General features: G+C 37.9%; 1 protein-coding gene across 3 annotated transcripts in view; it reads left to right on the forward strand.

Moving 5' to 3' along the window:
- Window positions 1–25,641, forward strand: part of LOC150105386 (DDB1- and CUL4-associated factor 17-like) — a 276,136-nt gene that overhangs the window by 27,303 nt on the left and 223,192 nt on the right. The window contains exons 1-2 of one of the 3 annotated variants that reach the window (XM_090394760.1): window positions 16,891–17,007; window positions 24,300–24,497. Coding sequence is in view for 1 of the 3 variants with exons in the window: in XM_090394758.1 (XP_090250884.1) it covers window positions 16,900–17,007 (108 nt within the window). In the remaining 2 variants the exon portion in view is untranslated. Of the gene's footprint in view, window positions 1–16,890; window positions 17,008–24,299; window positions 24,498–25,641 lie in introns of those variants that run through there. The other 2 variants (XM_090394758.1, XM_090394759.1) reach the window with 2 other exon arrangements.

A 25,641-nucleotide genomic window follows, 5' to 3' on the forward strand; every position in this document is an offset into this window, starting at 1 on the left:
TCCAGGCTTCTCTTTTATTTCTAGCAATATCCTCCAACAGTACATTTCAAATGCTTCAATTCTTTTCCACTCATTTGCTGGTATAGTCTGAGTCTCACAGCCACATAGGAATATGCTCCAAACAAATGTTTTCATAAATCTTTTATGTATGCCTTTACTTGTCTTACTTGTAATAAGTGATCTCTTTTTCCACGGTAATTCTTCTTCAGATTTCCAAATTGCATTTTCTCTCTTCTTAGTTAGTTTTTCCAAGATATATGAATGATTTTATTTTTCAATATTCTTACCTCTAATTACTATTTTGTCTATCTTATTTTGTTCAACCCTGCGATCTTTATTTTAGTTTTTGCTGCATTTGAGTCCATCATCATCAGATAACATCATATGGCTTCTTGTGTTATGTCTCCCATATTTTTTAGAATTTAGGCGAGTATTTCATCTGTTCCTACAGTTTTCCAGTTAAGTTATTTATTAATTGCTCTTTTAATTTCTTCATCCAGTATCTCTGGTCCAAGACTTCTTTTTCAATTTCATATTCTGTTTCCATAATTAACTATTCATTCATATTTTCTCTACTGTATTAATCTTCAAGATATCTCCTTTTTACCAGTAAGTAATTTTCCTTTTTTTTTTTTTTTTTTTCTTATACAACTTTACCTTTTCTTTTGGGATTAGGTGTGTGCATATGCCTTGTCAGCTCTTCCAGTTTTTAATTTATGTTCAGCTTCTTTATATATTTACTAGAATGATATCAGCAATGCATGGGAATCTATGAAAAAGTGCTTAAATGAGGCAGTATCTGAATGTATTCTTAGTGTTCAATGAATAAATAGGATGGGAGTGAAAATGTATGTGCAACCTTATTAGGCAAGAAATTCATAACAAGAAGATCATGTGGAAGGAATAGTGTGAGAATATGAGTGAGAGGAGTTATGAAATACATATAAAGCACAGTCCAGAAAAGTAATGATTATTGTGCAGAAAGCTAAATTGGAGTAGGAAAAGAAATTCGCTATGCAGGATAAAAGCAATCCAAAAGAATTTTATCATTATTGTGCAAGTAAAAGAAAGAATGATTATTCAAGAATTTACTGAATGCATGGTACTCCAGTGTCAGAAGCTATGATATTGTTCAATTAATGAGTGCCCACTTTGCTAAGATATATCAACCAGGTGTATGTAACAGGTGCACAGTGCTACTACTACATTGGATGAAGAATTAGAGGTGCATGAGAATGAGGTTGAAGAGCTGTTGCATAATCTGGATAAGAATTCAGCAATAGAGACAGATAGATATCAGCACATATACTAAAGGTATGCTCAGCCAATTGGCTAGTAGGCCTTTGACATGTTTGTATAACTTGAGTCTCAGCTCATGAAAGATACCACTGGAATGGAAAGAATGTATGACAGTTCCATTGTATGTGGGGGGGGGGTGCAAAAACCGATGTGTCTAACTTCCACCCTATCAGTATCACTGGTGCAGTGGTAAAGATTTTAGTGAAGTTTGTAAGAAGTCGCATACAGAAATGGGTAGACAGACAAATTATACTATGCAAGGAACGGCATGGGTTTACTAAAGGGAGATCGTGTATTAAAAATTTGCTCATATTTGTTATAGATGACTTGAATCAAGGGAATGGATACACTGATACTGTTGGACCTTACTGATGCATTTGATAGGATACAACATGAAAGGCTGTTGCATAAACTGGAGAATATGGGTTTTGAATATAAACTCTTGCCTTGGATCAGCAAGTTGGATTAGTTGACACACAGGTATCAAAAAGTGGTTATATGGTGGATGTGAATCTGCCAGATTTAAGATGGCCAGTGGTGTTCCTCAGGGTTCAGAACAACTATTGTTGTTCAGTTGTTTGCTGCAGATGAAGATAGGCAGGGAAATCTGGAATGCTACTGATATCCAGCACTTAAACAGAATGGTTTGAATAGGCTGGAAATTTGAGCAAATAAAAATGGCTGTCAGCTTAATGTTAGTAAGTGGAAAGTTATGCACTTTGGGATGATGTGATTTCCAGTGGCAACTCAGAGGATAATTGTGATGTTGAAGCAAACCTTGTAAGGATAAGGAATCCTTTCAGGTAAGGATAAGGAAGTCATTTTTCCTTTTTACAAGGCCTGGACTACTGTGCAAACATTTGGTCCCTGGCTTCCAAAGGAATAAAGAAGCTGTGGAAAGGGTGCAAAGAAGAGGTACAAGGATTATATCAGGATTATAGAATTTAGATTATGGGAACAGATTGAGAGTATGTGGACTGGTTAACAGGAGAGAGAGAGAGAGAGGGGGGGGTGATATGATAGATGAGTATAAACTTCTGAATGGGTATTATAAGATATTGTATGAAGAAATTTTTCATTATAAGGAATGTGGGGAGACAACACAGGGAGCATCCATGGAAGTTTAGTTTGTTTGTAGTTAAAGAGTAAGAGCTAGATTATTCTCTCACAGATAGTGAGGGCATCTAGTGTGAATGAGTTCAAGGGAGGGTATGACAGCTAGTTTGGGTGATGTGTAGCATCCCTTGATGAGTCCTTGATTCCCTGGAGGTCTCATTAATAATAATATTTCTTCTATCAAGTTCTCATTTTCGTTTTTGACAGTCTTCTTGTTCCTTAGTCTTGGATACTGTTTCTTGCCTTCTACACTCTTCTTTTTTCCTTGATTATATAAGCAAAGTGGATATTAGATCGAGCATTATTTCAAAACCAAATGTAGAAACTATGATAGTTTCATAAGGTAAGTTGACCAAAGAGCTTACAAAAATACACTCCCTTACAGTATAAAGCAGTATAAAGTGCAAGCAAGAAGGGTAACTAGACTGTTAAGGAAGACTAAATCAGATTTATTATTATTATTATTATTACATGACTCCTGCAGGGTGTCCAAAGACTCATCGAGGGAGGATACCTATGCTACAACTCTCCATCTCCACCACTCATCCACAACTACAGCGACCTTATCATCTACTCGAACACCATCTACTGCTCACTACCACCACTAGTATTTTCGCAGACAATCAAAAACATCCGTGCCCATGCGGAATTCAAACCTGCAGCCTTTTGGCTGGAGAACAGATATGCTAACCTCTCGGCCAACCAGGCTGGAAAATTTAGAGAGGAAATTATCTAAGCAGGCCAAAGTAAATCCAAAAGAGTTTTTTTGCTACATAGCAAGTAAGAGAAAGAATGATTATGGAAAGATAACTTTACTCGGTGCTGATGGTAGGAAAGTGATAGAAGCAGAAGAAATAGTTCAGTTACTAAGTTATCAGTTTATAAGGGTATATCATATAGGTTGTGATTTTGCAGCTAATGCAGTGACAGACTAATGTGAGTATTGAGGTAGATGAACTGGAAGCACTCATTATGTTGAAAAATATCAATCCACTCCAGTCTAAAAGATTACAGCAGTGGGCCTGGAAGGTATGTTGTTTGTGTGTTATGAGAATGTGCATGTGAATTGGCAGTGCCTCTGACGGAATTGTTTAATCGAAGTCTCAGCTCTGGCAAGGTTTGAAGGGAGTGGAAAAAGGTAAGATAGTTGAATTACATAAAGGTGGCTACAAGGCAGAAGTAGCAAATTACAGACCAATTAGTATCTCTGGAGTGGTGGTAAAGTATTGGAAAAGTTGGATAAAACGAAAATTCAGGAATGGGTGGATAGGAATATGATACTTTATAGGGACAGCCTGGCTTTGTAAAGGGTAGGTCCTCCTTCAGAAATTTATTCCCATTTTATAATAAGTTGAATGCAGAACTGGATAAACAAAATGGCTACACCGTTATACTGCTGGACTTTGCAAAGGCACTTGACAGAATACTGCATGGAAAACTTATATCCTGTCTTGTCAGATGTCTTCTCCCTCCAGGAGATTGACTACCATGTCCTATTCTGCATCTCTCTGCTGCATTCCTCATATGAGAGATCCAGTCTTCTATATTTTTCATCCACTCCAGTCTTTGTCTTCCTCTCCTTCTCATTCCCTCAACAGTTCCTTTGAGAAGTGTCTTTTGTAGGCAGTTATGGCTCAGAATATGTCCAAAATAGATGACTTTTCTCTTTTTAATTTCTTTTATCAGGCTCCTGTTTATGCCTACCATCTCTAGTACCTCTTCATTTGTCTTTTGTCTTTCCATGATATCCTCATAATTCTTCACAGCATCCAGATTTCAAAGGCCTCCAGTTTTTTTACACTCAGATTGGAGAGTGTCCATGTCTCTACACCGTATAATAATGTGGACCATATGTAACATTTGGAGATTCTTAGTCTTGTTCAGATTTAATTCTCTAGATGTCAGTAGATTTTTCATACTGTTGAAAGTTGACCTTGTAATTTCAATCCTTTTTCTAATTTCATCTTCTGTCCTGCCTTTCTCTGTGATCAAGTGTCCGAGGTATGTGTATATTTGCACCTTTTCTAATTTATTGCCTTTTATATTGATGTATATTTTTGGTATTTCCTTTTCTCTTGAAATTATCATGATTTTTGTCTTTTTAAAGTTGAAACTGAGGCCATACTGTTTGCTGTACTTGAGGGTTTCCCCTCTATCTTTCCCTCTTGAGGTCATATTTGTTTTCAGCTAGAAGAACAGTGTCATCTGCATATCTTAGGTTATTAATATTTCTGATCCCCTACAGTGATTCCTTTGAGGTTACTAATTTTATTAATTATGTCTTCTGTGTACATGTTGAAGGGAATCGGAGACAAGGCACAGCCTTGTCTCACACCTTTCTGAACTATGAATTCTTCTGAGGTCTCTCTATTTATTCTCAAAGATGCAGTCTGTTCCCAGTAAAGATTAATTATTAGCCTAATGTCTTTTCCGTCCATGCCTATTTTTGAAAGGATTTCAATTAATTGCTCATGTTGAACTTTGTTGAACTATTACATAAGTTGGAGCAAATGGGAATGGATATGAGGCTGTTCGCATGGATAAGGTGGTGGCTGATAGACTTCAGAGGGTGGTGTATGTTGGAGTGGAATCAATGCAAATGAGGGTGACTAGTGGAGTTCTCCAGGGCTGTATACTGGGATCACTACTCTTTAATTTGTATATTAATGATATAGCAGAAGATTTGAACGGGGACATTCAGTTGTTTCCAGTGATGCAAAACTAAGGAGGGCAATAGTTGATAAAGGTGATATAGATATCTTGCATCTTACAGGAAGATTTAAATAAATTGGAGGTGTGGGTAAAGGACAATGGTTGTCAATGCAATGTTGTTGTAAAATGTAAGAGAAGGTAATGCGCTTCGATATGAAAAGATTACACACTTCATATCATATTGATGGTACTAGTTTACAGCAAATTAATAAGGCTAGGGATCTGCGGGTGATGGCAGACAAAGATTTGAAATTCAGAGGACATATTGAAGAGTTGGCAAAATATCTCAGAGAATTACTTGGATGCTGAACAGCATATTGAGAAGTAAAAATAGGAAGGTTATTATTCCTCTTCATAAGGCTGTAATTCTGCCACATGTTGACTACTGTGTGCAGATTTTGTCACCTGTGTTTCTTGGGGATCAGGAGGTTGTGGAGAGGATTCAGTGACAGGTGACCAAGCTGATGACAGGTCTGTGGAATTCCCTATGAGGTAGATTGAGTGTGTATGAGTTGCATAATTTAGCTGACAGGTGGAGGAGAAGGGATACTCTAAGATTGACACAGAAGAAATTTTTCAATATATGAGGAGTAGGAGGAAAACAAGGGATCACGTTGTCACACTGTGGAAGCTGTCTCAGATTGTTAGTAAGGATGTGCAGATTAAGTTTTTTCTTGGAGAGTGGTGAATGAGTGGAATGGATTGCCAGAGGTAGTTATGAGCACCCACAATAATGAATAGGTTTAAGGAGATGTGTGATAGGTGTTGTGTTAATGAATAGAGTGGGTCTCCTGCAATGAGTCTTTTCACTCCATGGAGTGCCCATATAAATAATAAGTTCTATATTCTTACCAAATTCTTTTCATGACCCATATGCGTACGTGCACACACACACACACACATCAGGTTCTACTGATTTACTTAACTAGAAATTTCTGTTTTATCTTTTCTAGGTCTGCGTATTCAATTTTTGGCTCCACCATTGAATTAATCAGTGTTTTATTCAGATTTTCCCACTGAGTCTCAGTGTTTGGTTCTTGAATAATATTATAATAATTGTGTTTAAAAGCTCTTTAAAAGCTGTTCTATTTTAATTCTTTTTAAAACTTTCTTATACATATTTCTTTTCCATATGATATTTATTTTCATCCTGCTCAAATTTAAATGGTGATCTCTTCCTATTTCCAGATGGTGTTATCCTATTTCAATAAAACTTTGATTTTTATTTCTTTTCATCATGATTTTCATCAAAAAGATGAATTTCCATTCATCTTTTTGATGAAACATGGTGTTAGTGGATGACTTCTCCATATCCCAAAGAAATATCTGGTGGTGCTTACTTTCATTATTAGCTTTATACTTTCGCAAATTTTCCCAAATCACATCTATGTTTGGTATTCATTTCCTACTCTGGTTTTTGGGTCTATAACAAGGATCAGCCTTTACTGTATATGAGCTGTCTTCTCTAATGACTCAGAAAAATTCCTCTTCTTCCTTAGTAGCTAATGTCTCCTTTTTTTTTTTTTTTTATGAAAGGAACTTTTCTGTTTATAACTCCTTTTTCTTTTACATATATCTCCATCTCCCCCCCCCCCCATTCAAGTGCCATCTCCTCTCTGTATGAGATCAGCTAATTCACTTTTAGTCGAAAGAAACCAGATATAGGTTCCTCACATGATAGAAGGGAATCAAACCCAAGTCTTTCTGACCAAAGGATTTTGTCCATACTGATTGAGCTATTGAGGCTCTTATCTCCATTACTCTTTCTTATTTCTCTTTCACATATTTATCAACTCTTCTTATCATGTCCAAATGTATCATACTATGTACTGTCAGTCATTAAGACTGTGTAGTATGGTGTTATGACAACCAGATACTACAAAGAGTCCATAAAGAACAGTTTACTCATGACTGAGAAGGTACATTTATTAGTGACACAATTGAAATGAAGTTTCTCATGAATTTGATGAATTCAACATCACTGCAGAATTCATTTGTAAGTGTTTTAACTTCAGATCCTTCCTTCCTGATTTATGCTTATGCATAGGCTCCCACTTCACGTGCAGGTATTCAAACCCAAATCTGATGGAACAGTTTGGTTAATGCTTATTCTCCAAGTGTCCTCTGTATATTACATGTGTGTTCTTCCAGCCCGTTTGTCTGTTTTGAAGGATGAAAAACCCAGGTTTTTGGGAAATGAAACCCTCCATTTTTATACAAGACTGGATAACTCACCAACATGAAGAGCCTCTATGGAAGCTCTAAAGTAAACATACTTTGTACATTTTTCTTAAATATTCTTTGTAAATTTTTCTTGAAGCGTGAAAACTTGAATGTTTTCCATCAACTTTTTAAACTGAGATATGATTAGGCTTAATGGCCTTACAAGCTTTCTGCCAGTAATAAACTTAAAAGTGCTGTTTCTTCATTTTTCTCTACAATACAGTAAATATGTTATTCAGAAGAGATAGTAATACAATAAGCATAATGATCTTTACACACGTTTTTTTTTTTTTTTAATCCAAATGAGTGATTTAAGAATAAAGTTTGTTTACAGACAGGTTATTGTAATAATGTCTAAATGAATTTATGCTAATTCTTTAAAATGTATTTATATATAATGTACTGAAATTTATTTATATTAAGAATTTATGCAAGTCTTTACTTTAGTCACAGAATTAAAAACAATATTTACCGTTCTGTATTTTCAGTAGCATTCGGATCTGCTGTAAATAGCAAATTCAGAAGAACATAGCCTCCCCTTGACAGTCACACTTATCTAGCTGTGAATTCTGCAAGCACAAATTACTCCACTTACATCCAAATAAAAGTTTATTATGCCACTCTGTATGTTTTGTTTCTGATAATCCAGGAATCCCACTCTAGAGACCAAACATGATACTTTTTCAAACTATGTTAGTCATGGGGGGGTGCATCACACAGGGGAATGAAAATCATATGACCACCAACATGCAATTCAGACTCATAGCATGTTGCTTGGAGAGACAAGAGCATGCTATTTACCAACTAGAGAGAGAAAAACCCTCACTCATGAGCCAAAATAATAAAGCATTATTTGTAATACTGAAAGCTGATAGAGGAGTCAAGTCTTATTACAAGAAATGATTTAACCATATCACCCATAATTGAATGGTTCTGAGCAGGTGGTTTTCAGCAAGCAAATTGCACACATTAAGGAAGCAGTAAGCAATTATATGAGGAACATAAAGCTCAACCTATGAAGGACAAACAGTTGAGAGAGTTATGAAATTGAGTGACCAGTAGAAAAATGAGTAACTAAGTAAATAAATTGAATTCTTAATAGGTAATAAGACCTGATGGTATTATTATTATTATTCAGGCCTCCATGGAGTCAAAAGACTCATCGCAGGAGGTCATTCCTAGGAACACATAGTCTATCATTTCACTCCATAAACTCATTGACCGTTCTCACTCTTACCACTCTATCAGGCAATCCATTCCATGGTTCTACCACCCTCCATGCAAAGAAACCACTCCTCACCCTCTTGCTCACAGTTTCCTTTTGTAACTTCCAGGGATAGCCCCTTGTCATCACTCCTTCAAGCTGTTCAACCGAGCGAAAGAACTCCCCAGTGTCAACCCTGTAACCACCTCTCAACAGCTTAAAAGTCTCAATCATATTACCTCTCCTTCTTCTATCCACCAAACTCTGCAGTCCACATTTCTGAGGAAATGTGGACTGCAGAGTTTGTCTTTGTTATCCACCTTTGTACCCTTTCCACAGTTAATTTATCCCCTTCAAATCCTGGGGACCAAATCTGTGAACAGTAGTTTAAGTGTGGTCTGATCAGGATCTTATACATTGGAATGATAACAATTTTATCTCTGCTGGTCAGTGTCCTTCTCATTATTGTTACCTTCAATGTCCTTCATCACCTTTGCAATATGTTCCCTAAATTTCAGGTTTCTATCAGTCATCAACCCCAGATCTCTTGTCTACCCCTACTTCCTCCAGTATAGCTCCTCCAGTAGAGTATGCAGTATCCCATCGATGTGTCCCAAACCTCAAGACCTTACATTTTGCTGCATTAAACCGACACCCCCCATTAATTGCCCATCTGTCTAGCTTATTCAAATCCTCTTGCAGGGCTATCACATCTGCACTATTTCTAGTAACCCTTGCAATTGTCAGTGGAAACAACTGACTATTCCCTTGCAATCCACTGACAATGTCATTGATATGAAGGATAAACAGTATTGGTCCCAATTCTGAGCCCTGTGGGACCCCACTTGTAACCCTCTTCCTCCTTGAAACTGCCTCACCATACACAACTCTCTGATACCTATCGGACAGCCAATCCTGAATCCAGTCGACCAACCTGACATCCAGACCCATGTGCTGCAACTTAAATATCAGCTTATCATGTGGCACCCTGTCAAATGCCTTCACTAAATCCAAGAAAATGATAGTATATGCCTTTTCCTCATCTACTGCTCTTGTAACTTTATTATAAAAGGCTAGCATAAACTCCGGTTATTAGAATACTCTACTCTACTCACGCTTGCTTAAGAACATTTTAATTCTTTAGCTATAAACTGTTGAGTTTGGCCTTCTTTGTGTAGAGACACCATATGAAACTTATTAGCTTCTAATATGTTTACTTGTTTAGCAAATGATTAACTGAAATCCACACGCAAACGATTCCTCACATACGAGTCAGTCCTGCTGCTACTGAAATATATGCTATTTCTACTCTCTTCAAAACTAATCGGTAAAATTTGGGAATATTCTAATTTTCAAATAATAGTTTTCTTATAATGCTAATTCATTTTTAGGTGTTTACATGATTATATAATCTACAAAGTATGTAGATTTAGATTATGCTAGTTCATATTTGCTAATAATTATTTTCTGTGTAATAAATTAGAATTGCAAATCATTCAACACGTTTTCTTTGATTATTCTAATTTGTTGATTCAGAAGGGTAATTCCAAACAATAATAGGGAAGCACCCAAAGTAGTATAAACATTGCTCCACTGAATAAATGGATGTCAAAACTGAAGTTTCAAATTATTACTGATTGGCTACATATTTAAAGTTGTCATGGTGGTGTTGAAGATGTTGGTAAGAGCTCCATGATTGGGTTGATTATCATTCTCTATGAGGATCAGCTTAGGTTTATTAAAGGGATGTCATGTTTTAGCAGTTGGAGGACAAGGGAATGTATATACAGTAGTATGTTTGATATATTACTCTACTTATAGATTAGTATAGTAAAGTCGTTACAGGTTAGAGAAAGAATATTTTTTTGTCAACAGTGGCTATGGGGCATTCTCCTAATCTAAACAAATATGGCTGCATTAATTGGCCAAAAATTTGAGAGACAGTCATCTTAAGATCTCCTACGCAACTGTAATAACTTCTTTTATACAACATGGAGAGTGCCAAATTAGTACTTTAGATCTTGTATCTATTGCAGTTTGAATTGCTTTGCTCTGAAGATACTGGCTTTCAATCCTACAAAATATAGGCTTGTTAATCAACATTTTATAATTTAATGTTGTTTTTTGTTGTAGTACAGTTAAAATTAGTTATAAGTAACATCCAACATGTAATCCTGTCAATAGTATTGTGTTCAGATTTGTCACAGTTTCCATTGTGATGAGAAAATTCTGGAGATGATCCAGAGATGAGTGCCTGAGACAATATCTGGACTCTGAAGTGTTGGTTATGGATGCAAGTTAAGAAAATGTAAACTGCAGAATTGTGGATAGGCAGAAAACAGGTATAAATTCAAGATACCAAGAAATTTTATACGTGGTTTAATCCTTTATCCAAGTGTAAAGCAAACAAAGTTTGCACTTGAAGTATTTTCAGGACTGTGGCAACTCGTGGTAAAGGTGGTATGACTTCACATCACTTGCCTTAGTATCCCATAATGCAAAGCACATCTCCTTGCAGACATGTATAATGCTATGCATTATGGGAAGGGTCACTACCCAAGCCTCCCACTGAAGAGACTCAATAAAGGTCGAAACTGGTCTGGGTAGTGACCCTTTCTGTAATGCATAGCATTATACATGTCTGCGAGGAGATGTGCTTGCATTATGGGATACTAAGGCAAGTGATGTGAAGTCATACCACTTTTACCATGAATTGCCTCAGTCCTGAAAATACTTAAGATGTAAACTTTGTTTGCTTACACTTGGATAAAGGATTAAACCAAGTGTATAATTTCTTGATATCTTTAATTTATAGCATTACCAAGCATTACAAAAACAGGAGATTTTACAAGATTAATACAGAAGGCATTGTACATACAACAGAGAGGGGATGATAGGATGAGGCTATATGGAAATTATGAAATGATGTGATGAAGGAGTAGATTGTTTAAACAAAGTGTGGTGGGTTAGATCTCGATATTATGATGTGCTATTGTTGTTTGCGTAAATCTTGTAAGAGTGGAGTTTGTTATTGTTAATAATAATAAAAAAAATAGTAAAGAAATAAAAGTATGCCATATTTTTGTAATATCTGTGTTTTTGAGGAAATTGTGTTAACAGAACATAATTTCACAAAGATTTCCCACACCCACATATCTTGGTTCAGAAATCTATCTTTCACGTTAGTAGCAGTTTTTCTGTCTTCAGTTTTGCACTGTAGTCTTTAGCAGCTCTATTAAATACTTTGTATTTGAATAGAGCTGCTAAAGACTACAGTGCAAAACTGAAGTATAAAGATATTATTCAGTGCAGAACTGAATAATAAAGATGGTAGCAACTTACGGGGGCGCTAGTGGGTCAAGTGCTACGAACGTGTTTTGAAGAGCTCCTGATTCAGATAAGTTTTACTAGGAATAATTAAGTATATATGCGTAATTGTTTAAGTAAGGGCGGCTGTAAACGTTGTACGCTACCGATATTATTAGTGTGGGGTTTTTTTTCTTGCTTAAACTAAATACGAAAACGTTAATATTAGACCTAGTAACCTGCAGAGAAAAAAAAAAAAATGGCGGCGGCATTGTCATTCCATGATTTTAATTTGGATTTCAGTCGGTTCGTTAAGTGTGAGGTCTGTTATATGTATTCCTTCGACTACATAAATGATTTGTGGATGTTTAGTGCGGATGGAAGAAGGGTGTGTGCGAAATGTGACCTGAACGAGGAATTGATGAATGCGAATATGAAGTTGATGACAGAAAGTGCTAGTACCGATAGTGTCGCGAGTGCACGTTTGAAAGAGAAGGATGGCGGGAAAGACAGGCGAAAAAATGTTAAAAAATCAGGAAAAAAGAAAAAGAGCGATTTGACAACCGTAACGGATGTTAAAAGGGACGAAAGTAAGGCGGAAAGAAACGAAATTGAGAGAACGAATGAAAGTAGAAATGGCGTGGTGCAGAAATCGCAAGTAAAAAAAATCGAAAGAATGAATGATAGCGAAAAAAGAATGACTGATGGCGAAAGTTGGACGCATGTTGGAACGAAAGTACTAAACCAAAGAAAGATGAATGACAGTAAAAGTGAGAAGAATGATAGCGAAAGTTGGACGCATGTTAGTCCGAAAGTACGGAAACAAAGAAAGATATGTGAGAGTGAGAAGAATGATAGTGAAAGTTGGACATATGTTGGACCGAAAGTACGGAAACAAAGAAGGATGAATGAGAGGGAAAGTGAGAAGAGGGGGTTGAGAGTTAGAAAGTTAGAAAGATTTAATGATAGAGTGAATGTGTCGCGAGGTTCAGAAGGTGAATTGGATTGGATGAAGCAAGAAATGAAATGGATGCGGAATGAAATTAAGAGAATTCAGGTCAAAACTATTAAAATAAATCATGATGGCATGAAAGAGATAACAAAAGATGAGCGAGTGGCGTTGTATGGCGACTCCATTATTAAAGGTGCGCTAGAGGATAAAATGCACAAGGTATGTTTTCCAGGCGGTAAAATGAGTAGAGTGATTGAGGCGGGAACGAGCAAAAGAATTAATTGTATTAATTGGTACGAATGATTTGAGAGAGAACAAAGAGCATGTCAAAATGAATGTCAGGAGACTGCTTGGAAAGATAAAGGAGAATAGTGTGACAGGAAGGGTGGTCAGTGTGTTGCCTAGGTATGATTGTGGTGAAATGAGGCGGAGAGCAAGGATTATGAATGATATTCTGGCTGAAATGTGTGAGGAGATGGGAGTAGAGTTTGTTAATGTGTGGAATGAGTTTGAGGGACGAAGTGAGCTGTATGGGAGCGATGGACTGCATTTGAGTGGTTATGGTGTGAGTCGCTTGGAGAGACTGCTGCTGGAAGGTAGAGAAGTGAATAGAGAGAATGAATCAGATCGAGAGGGGAGTGATGTGGAAGAGCAGGAGAGTAAGACAGGAGAGATTGAAGGAGTGGAAATGAATGTGGAAGTGAGTGGTATGAGTATAGAAAATGAGAGAATGGGTGTGCAAGAGGAGCAGGGAAACGGCAAGGCTCAGGGTGGACAGGGATACACAGCGTGAGAAAGGTGGATGCTCCAAGAGGAGGTGAGAGAATGTGTAGGCAGGAAAGTAATGGGATGATCAGGGATCAAAAGGAAACAGATGGAATTGCAAAGGGTTCTAAAATGAAGAAGCAGAAAGGGAAATGGCCCCAGTCCAGCATGGAGAGATCACATCGAGTGAGTGGTATCAGTGGAACTAGCTGTAGATCCAGAAATGAGTTGTTGTGTTTGTATACCAATGCTAGAAGTATAAGAAACAAGGCGGATGAAATGGTTGCACTAATTGCGTCTGTGCACCCAGAGATTGTCGGAATAAGTGAGACATGGTTAGATGAGGATGACATCCTGACAGGAATAGAGATGGAAAGGTATGATGTGTTTCGTGAGGATAGAAGGGGTAAAAAGGGAGGGGGAGTGCTATTGATGATAGAGAAAGAGTTATGTCCATACAAGGTAGAGATGCAAGAGGGAAATGGGGCCAGTGGTTTTGAGGCAGTATGGTGTGAGATAGAGGTGAATAGAATCAAATACTTGGTGGGATGTTGTTATAGACCTGGTAATGTGGATGGTGGTGATAGTGAAATGTATAGTCAAATAAGCCAAGCAAATAAGAAAAGGGTGATCATTATGGGTGATTTTAATTATGGCAATATAGACTGGAATGAAGAGATAGCAACTGGAAGTAAAGAAAATGAGTTTCTTGAGTTTTTGAGGGATAACTACCTTAGACAGTATGTAACAAAGGGCACAAGAGGATTAAGGGTCTTGGATTTGGTCATCTCATCGGAGGATGTAATTATCAATGAGGTATCAAATCATCCACCAATTGGTGAAAGTGACCATGAGGTGATTACTTGGGTGGTTGCCAGCAGTGCAAGGACCCCTGTGAAAAAAGGGTATATGTGGAACTACAAGGGGGGTGATTATGAAGAGCTCAGGAGGCAGCTTGCAGGTGTAGCATGGAATGAGGAGTTAGCTGGAAAAGAGATCAATGCAGCTTGGGGGATTTTCAAAAAATATTTAGTGGATGCAATGTCTAAATGTATACCACGGGTGAGAAGGTTAAATAAGTTAGGTGTGAGATGGATGAATAAAGAGATTAAGCATGCAATACAGAGAAAAAGGGCATTGTGGAGGCAGCATAAGAGAAGTGGAAGTAACCAATTTCATGAGTTTTACAAAGACCAGGCAAGGAGAGTGACTTGGTTGGTGAGAGTAGCTAAAGAGAGGTATGAACAGCAGTTAGCTAATGAAGCTAAAAAGAATCCTAGGGAGTTCTTTCGATATGTAGCCAGCAAAAGAAAGAATGATTATGGAAGGATGACATTGATTGGAGGAAATGGTATAAAGACAGCTGTTGCAGAATGTGTGGTGGAGATACTTAATGAGCAGTTCATAAAGATCCTTCAATCTTGTGAATGTGACTTCATGGAGAGATTAAGAGCAGTTGATGATGGGGAGGAGAGACTGACTGTAAGTGAGGAAGAGGTGTTTGGGGAGTTGAGTAAACTAGATGTAAATAAGGCTGTGGGACTTGATAATATATCACCGCGTATTCTGAAGGAATGTGCCAGAGAGTTGACACCTGCCTTGACATATTTTTTTAATACGAGTCTTGCACTTGGTCAAGTCCCTAAAGAGTGGAAGGAGGGCAAGATTGTACCACTTCATAAAGGAGGTGATCGAACTCAAGCATCAAACTATAGGCCTATCTGTGTGTCAGGTGTTGTGGTTAAGTTGTTGGAGAAGCTTGTGAGAACTAGGATCCAGAGTTGGGTTGACAACAATGGTATAATCTTTGATGGACAGCATGGATTTGCTAAAGGGAGGTCGTGTTTTAGTAATCTACTTACTTATTACAATAAAGTGACTGCTTCCTTGGACAGAGGAGAAGGATACACAGTAATATATTTGGATTTTGCAAAAGCTTTTGATAGAGTACCTCATGATAAGTTGACAGTCAAACTAGAGCAGATGGGGTTGGATATTAGATTAGTGCATTGGATTGGAGACTGGCTATCTGATAGGTATCAACAAGTTGTGTATGGGGGTGCAATATCCAGGAAAAGGAAAGTCACTAGTGGAGTGCCTCAGGGATCTGTTTTAGGGCCATTACTATTTAACTTGTATATTAATGATATTGGCAAAGGTTTGGATGGAGATATTCAGTTGTTTGCAGATGATGCAAAGTTGGGACGAACCATAAAGAGTAGTGAAGATGTTGTGGCCTTGCAAGAAGACTTGAATAAATTGAGTGATTGAGCAAACAAATGGGGATGTGAGTTCAATGTTGCAAAATGTAAGGTTTTAAAATTTGGAAAACAAAGATGGGATGCAGAATTTATGCTTGGTGAGAATATATTGTTGGAAGTAGAGGAAATAAGAGATCTGGGAGTGATAGTGGATAAGGATCTAAAATTTAGGGGACACATCGCCAAAATTGTGAAGACAACACAAAGACTTCTGGGAATGATGAGGAGGACACTGACGTGTAGAAGTAGGGAGATTCTTGTTCCATTGTATAAGGCTTTGATTAGGCCACACATGGACTATTGTGCCCAGATTTGGTCACCTGGTTTTCAGAAGGATGAAGAGATGTTGGAAAGGGTCCAAAGGCGACTGACTAAGGTAGTTTCTGACCTCTGGAATGTCGAGTATGAGGAAAGATTGAAAAGATGTAATTTGCAGAGTCTAGTGGAGAGAAGGAAGAGGGGAGATATGATAGAGACCTACAAGTTGGTAAGGGGTTGTTATAGGATCAATGGTGGAGAAGTTCTACAGAGAATAGTGGGAGATCAGGGGAGAACCAGAGATCATGCCTGGAAACTGTATAAAGAGGGTGTGAGTAGGGGAGTGAGAGGCAGGTTTTTTTCGTGCAGAGTTGTGAATGATTGGAATGCCTTGCCTGAGAGTGTGGTGTCTGCAAGGAGTTTGAATGTGTTTAAGACCCGGTATGATGAGATGTGTGTGAGATAAAAGGACCTCCTAGATGAGTCTTTGACTCCATGAGGTCTTGTTTAATAATAATAATAATAATAATAATATTAGTTGAGCCATTATTTGTGTTTTTACTACAGTAATCTACTGTTTATCTGACCTTCAAAACAGCGACCCTTCAATTAACTGACTTTTGCATGTCAGCAAACTTCTGGTACACGACAACATAATTGTACTTCAATTATTTGAACTTTTAATTATCAGAATGGCAAACTGCCTTCCTAATGTGGTTAGATAAATGGTCGACTACTGTAATAGCATGATTTTCACTGGATGTTAATGGTAGCCCATGTTTTAACTATTACAGGTGTTTGGAATGGAATGTAACCATGTAAATGTATCTGAAGGGCTTCTTATTATAGGTACAGGAAATTCTTCCACTGGATCTGTTCGCCTTTATAGTTTTCCAGACTTATTAAATGAGGTTAGTAATAGTCTGTTTATTGTGGTATGCAATTTTGCTTGTACTATATGACATGTGTAGAAATACAAACTCTTTCTCTTCTATCACCTGATTAAGGGTTATTTGTATATTGAGAAAATGAACATAATAGAAACAAATATTTTTCATATTGTTTCACATTTTTATAATCAATAAGGCTTTGAGGTGCTAACATGATATTATTTAGTAAAGTCAAGTAATCAAATTTCAGAAATCTTGCACTCGCTGAATAAACTGTCTTTGATGTTATCATCATTGAAGGTATCATGATTGTCAGAATCATCACTTGGTTGGTTGAGTGGAATAGCATATGTTCTTTTAAAACTGCTTTTAGAGGAATGGAGAATGCTTAGGTCAGGGGTCTTCAGCACATGGCCTACAGGCCACCTGTGGAGCTCTTTGCCATGGCCTGCCAGCCATTTTGAAAAAATAATTACTTAACATTAAAATGGGATTAAATAAAAAAATAATTTCAATGATGCCTGCATGCCACTAAACTATACTGCCGTATTTAAAATTGTAAGATGCTTTCCAGTTTCACAAGGAATGCTGTGCATTTGATATTTTACATAAAATCCTATAAAAATAAATATTAAATAGACATGCTTCTTCAGTCATCTACCAGCACCAAGCAGTATTTAAGTACTAGTACTAACATCGCAGGTGGATGGCTGAAGCAGTAGTTTGTTTGAGTGCGCTGTCTAGTGCCTTCCAGATACATCTCGAAGGTTCTCGATACTTCGTTATTTTCAAATAAATACAAGAGGATCTCATCCACAGCCAGTCAGTCGTGAACAGTGTGACATTCGTGTATAAGTACACGCAGGTTCGTCATGTCAGCCATAGCGTATTGTGGTTTTATATTGCCAGACTTTTTTCATTAGTGTGAGATATATTCAGTGGATAATAATTGTTAAACAGCAATTTTGGATTATTTTTGGGGTTCACCTTCCATCACTATGGCATCTATGAGTAAAAAGCGTAAATCAAGTGATTCTTGTCAGGTTTTTAATGAAAAGTGGACCAATTTGTACTTTTTTGTGCAGATCGACAATAAGCCCGTGTGTTTAATTTATTGTGAGTCAGTATCAAAAGAATACAATATAAATCAGCACTATGAGACAAAGCATGCATCCAATTTCGATCACCTTCATGGACAGCTTCGTGTGGAAAAAGTGAACCGTCTCCAAATTGATTTAAAATGCCAGCAGGGTACGTTTAAAAGGCAGGGGGAAGAGAGCATCAAAGTAAGTTATGTAATAGCTGAAAAAATTGCTAAAAAATCAAAAGCCTTCTTGGACGGCGAGTTTGTGAAAGAGTGTCTCATCGCTGCTGGAGAAATTCTGTGCCCAAATAATAAGGAAGTGTTCAAAAAACCGAATTTGTCTGGGATAACTGTAGCACGATGTGTTGAAGAACTTGCCAAAGACATTGAAGGAACTTTTAAAAAAATGGTCGTCCGAATTTATGTCATATTCACTTGCTTTAGATGAGAGCACAGATTTGAAGGATACAGTGCCTTCGCTCATACCTATGAAGGAATGATGAAAGGCACTGATATTCTTGAAGCTGCCAAGGATATGCTCCATCTTTTCGACCTCAGTTTAACCAACCTCGAGGGTGTGGTAACTGATGGTGCCACTGCTATGGTGGGGAAAGAATGAAGGGTTTGTTGCGCTGCTACGGAAAGAACTGAAACTAGAAGGAAAAGATTTCGTCCATTACCACTGTTTAATCCACCAGGGGAATGTGTGTGTGAAAACTATTGGATTTGAGAATGTCATGAAAGTTATTGTGACTGTCGTCAACATTATTAGGGCAAGAGGATTGAATCATCATCAATTCCAAGAGTGTGAAGTGGATCACGTTGATGTGGTTTATTATAGTGATGTGCATTGGTTGAGCAGAGGGAAGGTTCTTAAAAGAGTCTTTGACTTAAGGAGCGAAATAAGGTAGCTCGTGCAAACCAAGGGGAATCAGATTGCGTAATTCAATGATCCGAAGTGGATGACAGACTTTGCCTTTGTGACTGACATCTCGTTGCATTTGAATGAACTAAATACGTGGCTACAATCCAAAGAGCAACTGGTGCACACTCTGTTTGATCACATCAAAGCTTTTGTGGCCAAGCTCAAACTTTGGGAGGCACAACTCACAAAAAAAGAATTATCTCATTTTCAGCTTCTCGCTGAGTCTAACTGTCCGTCTCTCCCCCCCCCCCCCCACCCCCCCCCCCCCCCACCCCCCCCCCCCCCCACCCCCCCCCCCCCCCACCCCCCCCCCCCCCCACCCCCCCCCCCCCCCACCCCCCCCCCCCCCCACCCCCCCCCCCCCCCACCCCCCCCCCCCCCCACCCCCCCCCCCCCCCACCCCCCCCCCCCCCCACCCCCCCCCCCCCCCACCCCCCCCCCCCCCCACCCCCCCCCCCCCCCACCCCCCCCCCCCCCCACCCCCCCCCCCCCCCACCCCCCCCCCCCCCCACCCCCCCCCCCCCCCACCCCCCCCCCCCCCCACCCCCCCCCCCCCCCACCCCCCCCCCCCCCCACCCCCCCCCCCCCCCACCCCCCCCCCCCCCCACCCCCCCCCCCCCCCACCCCCCCCCCCCCCCACCCCCCCCCCCCCCCACCCCCCCCCCCCCCCACCCCCCCCCCCCCCCACCCCCCCCCCCCCCCACCCCCCCCCCCCCCCACCCCCCCCCCCCCCCACCCCATCGTCCACTTCTCACAGCTGTAGGGCGATGTGGCTGCACGTCGCTTAAGGGGTACGCCCTAGCCCTTATATCATTTTCTCTTAGACTCATAATCATAGTTTGAGTTGGCACTGAAGTTTTACGACCGGATGCCCTTCCTGACATCAACCCTCGCATTTATCCTGGCTTGGGACCGGCACCTATTGAGGCTAGCTTGCCTCCTTCGGTGGCTGCATAAGACGAAATGACTTAGCAAGATAGGAAAGACTCACCCCTAGCCCTCGAATACTCTAATAGCATCAGGGGGAAGGAGCAAGGAGAGGAGAAAGAAGCAAAGAAAGAAGAGGAGGGACCAGTCTACAGAATAATATAACAGATATATATTACATGAAGTAAGGCATGGTCCAGCATCAGGTACCTCGTGTTTGCCATGCCCGTACTCACTAAAGTGAGCCCTTGAGGTTTGAAGACAATAATACTGTTGGAAATTATAACTCTTGGAACATTAATGGCTTTCCTGTTCATATCCAAGATGGGCTTGACTGATCCATTACAGCATCTGAAGTTACCACAGCCTATAAAGAATGCCAGACAAAAAAATCACTAGAAGCTGATGGTCTAGGGATAGAACTTTACTGCAAGGCCTGGGATTTTATTCTTCCCATTCTGGTTACACTACTTAATTCCTTTCTCTTCTCATAACACATACAAAGTCTGTTTGTATCAAGCCATACTGTTGTCATTCCTAAACCTAATAGAGATCACACCTTAATCAACAGCTGGAGACCTATTTCTCTATCTAATACTGACTACAAGATATTTTTCCACATTATCAATAACAGGCTCAAAGTGGGAATGAGATACATAATTAAAAGCACACAGGTGTTTGGAGTACCAGATCGAGCAGTAGAATTTAATCTATTTCTGCTATGTGATCTAATCCGCTTAGTTAACATGAAAAAGCAGTTGATGGCAGCACTATCAGTAGATCTTACTCAAGCATTTGATAATGTCTGGCATCCCTTTCTATTTTGCATTCTCCAGCAAATCGGTGTAGGTAAATAACTGCTATCTGTTATCAAAGGAGCTATGCCAATTCAACCACCTGCCTCCTAGTTAATGGGTTTCCTGTTAGACCCAGTAAAAATTCGAAAAGGAGTCGAGCAAGGTTGCCCTCTCAATCCACTGCTCTTTGCATTGGTTCTTGAACCTTTCATACAGGAAGTCAACAATACACATGCTGTGTGAGGAATAACAGTTCCTTCAACTATAAAGGAAAATAATGTATTAGCATATGCCGATGATGTAGTGGGAACTTTGAAGGATAATGATTCCATATATATATATATATATATTGGTATTTTGGAAAAAATTAGCAAAAGCAGTGGATTAATTATTAATGCAGACAGGACTAAATTAAACGTTTATGGAAAGTGGGATCTTGGAGACATTCCTTTTGAACTAACCCCTAAGAGAGAACCCCTCATTATGCTTGGAATTTCCTTCTCCACTTACCCAATATTATTAGTCCAAGAACTTATATATATATATATATATATAAGAAGTTTAAATGTTAGAAGACTGGAAAATAGGACCACTCTCCTTTTCTTCTAAAGTTATAGTACTCAAAACTATCATCTTTCCTGCTCAGTTGTACATAATTAATATTACAGACATCACAGAAGCCGAAGAAAAGCAATTACCGTATTTGCCGGTGTATAAGACACTACTAATTTGTATTTAGAAAGAAGCATTCTAGGAAATATTAAATTTATCACTAGATGGTGTAGATCACCCACATTATGAAATATTTCCTAGGCTGAGATGAAATTCTGTCTATTCTTGCTGTGAGAGGTTTTTTAAATAGTTCCATTCTCTTAATTCAGTGTGGTCCTATAGTTAATTGTAGGGATGACTGGAGAACAATCCCAGGCAGATAAGGCCAACTCGAGGCAGTTAAATTCAGATAAGGCTGACCACCTGGGTATCAGTCATCTTTGTGCTTCAGTTTCAGTTGGTCTTTTGGTTGTTTTCATCTATATGAGTAATTGATGAAATAGGAAAACTGATATCTGTTGGCTGTATGATGATATAAAAGAGCTGAGGCCTTTTCTCTATCTCTCATGCTATCTGTCTGTCTGTCTTTTCTTTCTCCAGTTTCAGGCTCTCTTGCACCCCTATTCTAACTACTCTAGGCCTATGATGAACAATCCTTTACTTTTTCACCTCAATAAAGGTTGAAACCAGTCTGGGTAGTGACCCTTCCCATAGCATTATACATGTCCATAAGGATATGTGCTTCACATTATGGCATACTGAGGCAAGTAAAGTCATTAGCCTCTGCATATGAGTTTCCCAGTCATGAAGTTACTTCATGTAGCAGACTTTGTTTGTTTACACTTGGATAAAGGATTAAACCAAGAATATAATTTCTTGGTATCTTTAATTTATAGTGTAACCAAGTGAAAAAACTTTCAACATTCAAGGGGACATATGTCATCTGCCTTAAAAGAAAGTAGTTTGCATATTTCCATTCATCAGATATGAAAATGAAACCTGGAAAATTATAACCAAGAAAATGAGGATTATCAGAGAAGGGCAAACACTTAAAATACTCAACGGTGCCATCTTAATCTTCTTTAAAGGAAAGTATTCAAAATTACAGATTTACATGCATCACATATGGAAGTGAAACCTAATCATTAACAAAAGAAATTGACTTATGAGTTAAAATGGAGAAATTATTGCTGTATGATGAACCTTCAAGTAAAAAGCATAATATTTGGAAGCAGCACTGAACAAGGAAAAAAGATACCTGAAAAGAAACATCCATGATCTACAAGGCCAAACAGACATTGGGAAAATTAGATTAAAGAGAGGGCTGGACTCAATGACATAGAAAATATAGAGAAGAGTGGAGAAATTTGAGAGAACCTTCGTTCGTCGGTAGATAGAAAATGGTTGATGAAAAAGAATGTCACACAGTTAACGTTTGAAAAAATTTATTTTAGTGTTAAGTATCAAATAATGTGGATTTGAAATATATATTAGATGGTCATTTAATTCTTTAATGAAAGAAGAACCCATGGATTGATAAAAAAGGGTATTCTTTATTACTTTATGATAATCTTATACATGAACGGCTGTTCTTTAGTGCTTTGGGTGTGCAGCAGGTATTTTTTGTAGCTATAAAATGGATACACCCCCAAGAAAGCATTGAAAAATGTGTACTCTTTTTCAGCACACATCCATGACTCAAAGACAAATTGTCAATGAGTGCAGTGTGTGTTGGTTTGGATACTGAAACATGTTCATTTCAAAGGCCTGTAGATTATAATCTCTTTAGGAAATACCTGAAAAGACAGTTACAGAGGTTACCAGAAGAGGGAATGAAGAGAGAGGAAAAAATATTAGTGAATTTGGACTTGAGCTGTGTTGAATAATCAGGGAATGTTCAACCTCTTGTGCATTACCACTGTGAGTGTGTATCAAGTTAAAGAAAAACATTTACATTCATTATGAAACCATGTAGGTTGTAATCTTAGGAAATAATGAAAAGAAAGACTGTTATAATGTTGAACAGGTGGTGGAATAAACAGAGAAAAAGAAAATATTCTGTGAATTTGGGGTTGAATAAACAAGCCATGTTCTAACAGATTTAGATTGGATTTAGGGGGAACTGGGGAATTTTTCATGCAAATTCTCATTAACAGTGAGAACCACATAAATATCTGCATGAAATCCACACAGCAAAAACATGAAACAAGTGCAGTAAATTTGTGGATTTGGGACATTAATAAGCCTAATTGCAAATTTTTCGGGATTTGAACCTGCAGCCTTTTGGCTGGAGAGCGGACACGCTAACCACTCGGCTGACCAGGCCGGCATATGGAAAGAGAAACAAGTTGCACTACAATCTACATGGTTTCCTAAAGTTACTGACCAACCAGAGGTCAGGCCAATAATTGTTGTAACGGTTGGTCAGTAACTTTAGCAAACCATATAGATTGTAGTGCAGCATGTTTCTCTGTATATTGTGTATGCTCCAGATGATGACCTTGATATGAAGGTCGAAATGTCGAGTGTTCATTTTGGTTTATATTAAACTAAAGTTTTGCTCTAACACAGTAGTTGTCTCCATAATTTTTCATAATGTATTCTGATCATCGTGTAAGCATGAAAGAAAAAATATAAGAGTGAAATTATATTTTGTCACCTACTTTTCTATTGTATAAATATATTTTAAGTAGTTTAATATCTATAGGAAGTTACTTGATCAAAACATAACATATCTAAATATTATAATAATCAGATATTTCAGAGTTTATTGCTTGAAAACAATGTTCCCTCTAAACTGTGCACATGTGCACTTCAGTCAAAAAGAGAGTACACATATCTAGTAACTGCAGACATAAAATTTTTGCTTTCAGAATAATTTTTGAATGTACTTAACTGAAAAATGTACTTCTCTAAACAAATTATATGATAAATCATACTTGTCACTTATTTTATTTAGTAATTTTTGCAGTTTCCACTCCAAAATTACTCCAACCCAGCAGTTTTCAAGCTTTTTTTTATCTTACAGCACACCATCAAGTATTAAGAAATGCAGTTGACCCTTGAACAACATTGGTTTGAACTGTGCAGGTCCACTTATATGCAGATTTTTTTTTCAATAAATATATTGGAAAATTTTTTGGATGGAGATTTGCAACAATTTGAAAAAAAATTGCAGATGAACTGCGTAGCCTAGAAATATCAAAAAAAATTAAGAAAAAGTTAGGTATGTCATGAATGCATAAAATATATGTAGATAGTAGTCTATTTTATCATTTACTACCATAAAATATACACAAATCTATTATAAAAAGTTAAAATTTATCAAAACTTATGCACAGACTGTACGTGGCTCCATTCGCGGTTGAGAGAAATGTAAACAAATTGTTAATTAGTTATAATTAATTAACTAGCATAAAATAAAAATTTTATATTCATTCATTAGTGTATTGGCTAGGCTACCATAAAGCAATCATATTGCTGCTTCTTCGTTATTACTCCATGAATCGTTATACCTATCAATAAATATGAATTTCTTTTTCACATTATCTTTTCATTTTTGATGTCGAGTGTTAGTAATACGTATAAGACATACATTGTTTTATAACATATAAGACAATATTGATGTAGGTAGTGACAGACAAGATTATTCATCTTGTAAATAGACGACGTAAACTTACAGTATCCATAAATATGGTACGTTACTCTAAATGTATTTTCTCTTCTTATGATTTTCTTAATAATAACATTTCCTTTTCTTTAGCTTACTTTCTTCTAAGAATATAGTATATAATATATATATATATATATAAAACATAAAAAATACGAGGGTGGTCTGAAATGTTTTCGGCCTAACAATGAAAAAATGAATTTATGAGTTCAAAATTATTTTTATTTTTCAACATAATCTCTCTTAAGACTAATACATTTATTCCAGCGATGCTCCGGCGCCATTATCCCGTCCCTGTAGTAGTTTAGTAGTTCTCAGTAAGATCTGCAAAATATCCCTCTACGGCTGCAATCACCTCTTGATTCGAAGAAAAATGCTGGCCAGCGAGGAAGAGTTTTAGTTTTGGGAGGAGATAGAAGTCAGAGGGAGCCAAATCAAGGGAATAGGGTGGATGTTCCAACAATTCATACTGCAGATCCCCTAATTTTCCCATTGCCAAAACACCTTTGTGGTCAGGTGCATTGTCCTGATGAAAGATTTTTTTTTTTTTTCTTCTGCAAACCGGGTCTTTTCTCACAAATTTTTTCGTATAGTCTGGTTAAAAGATCTGAATAATATTCTCCGATTATTGTTTTACCCTTTTCAAGATAATTAATAAACAAAATGCCTTTAGCATCCCAAAACACCGATGCCATGGCCT

Source organism: Typopeltis vanoorti, chromosome 6 (assembly GCF_054136105.1).
Source record: "Typopeltis vanoorti isolate ZY-2024b chromosome 6, IOZ_Tvanoo_1.0, whole genome shotgun sequence".
Taxonomy (NCBI): Eukaryota; Metazoa; Arthropoda; class Arachnida; order Uropygi; family Thelyphonidae; genus Typopeltis; species Typopeltis vanoorti.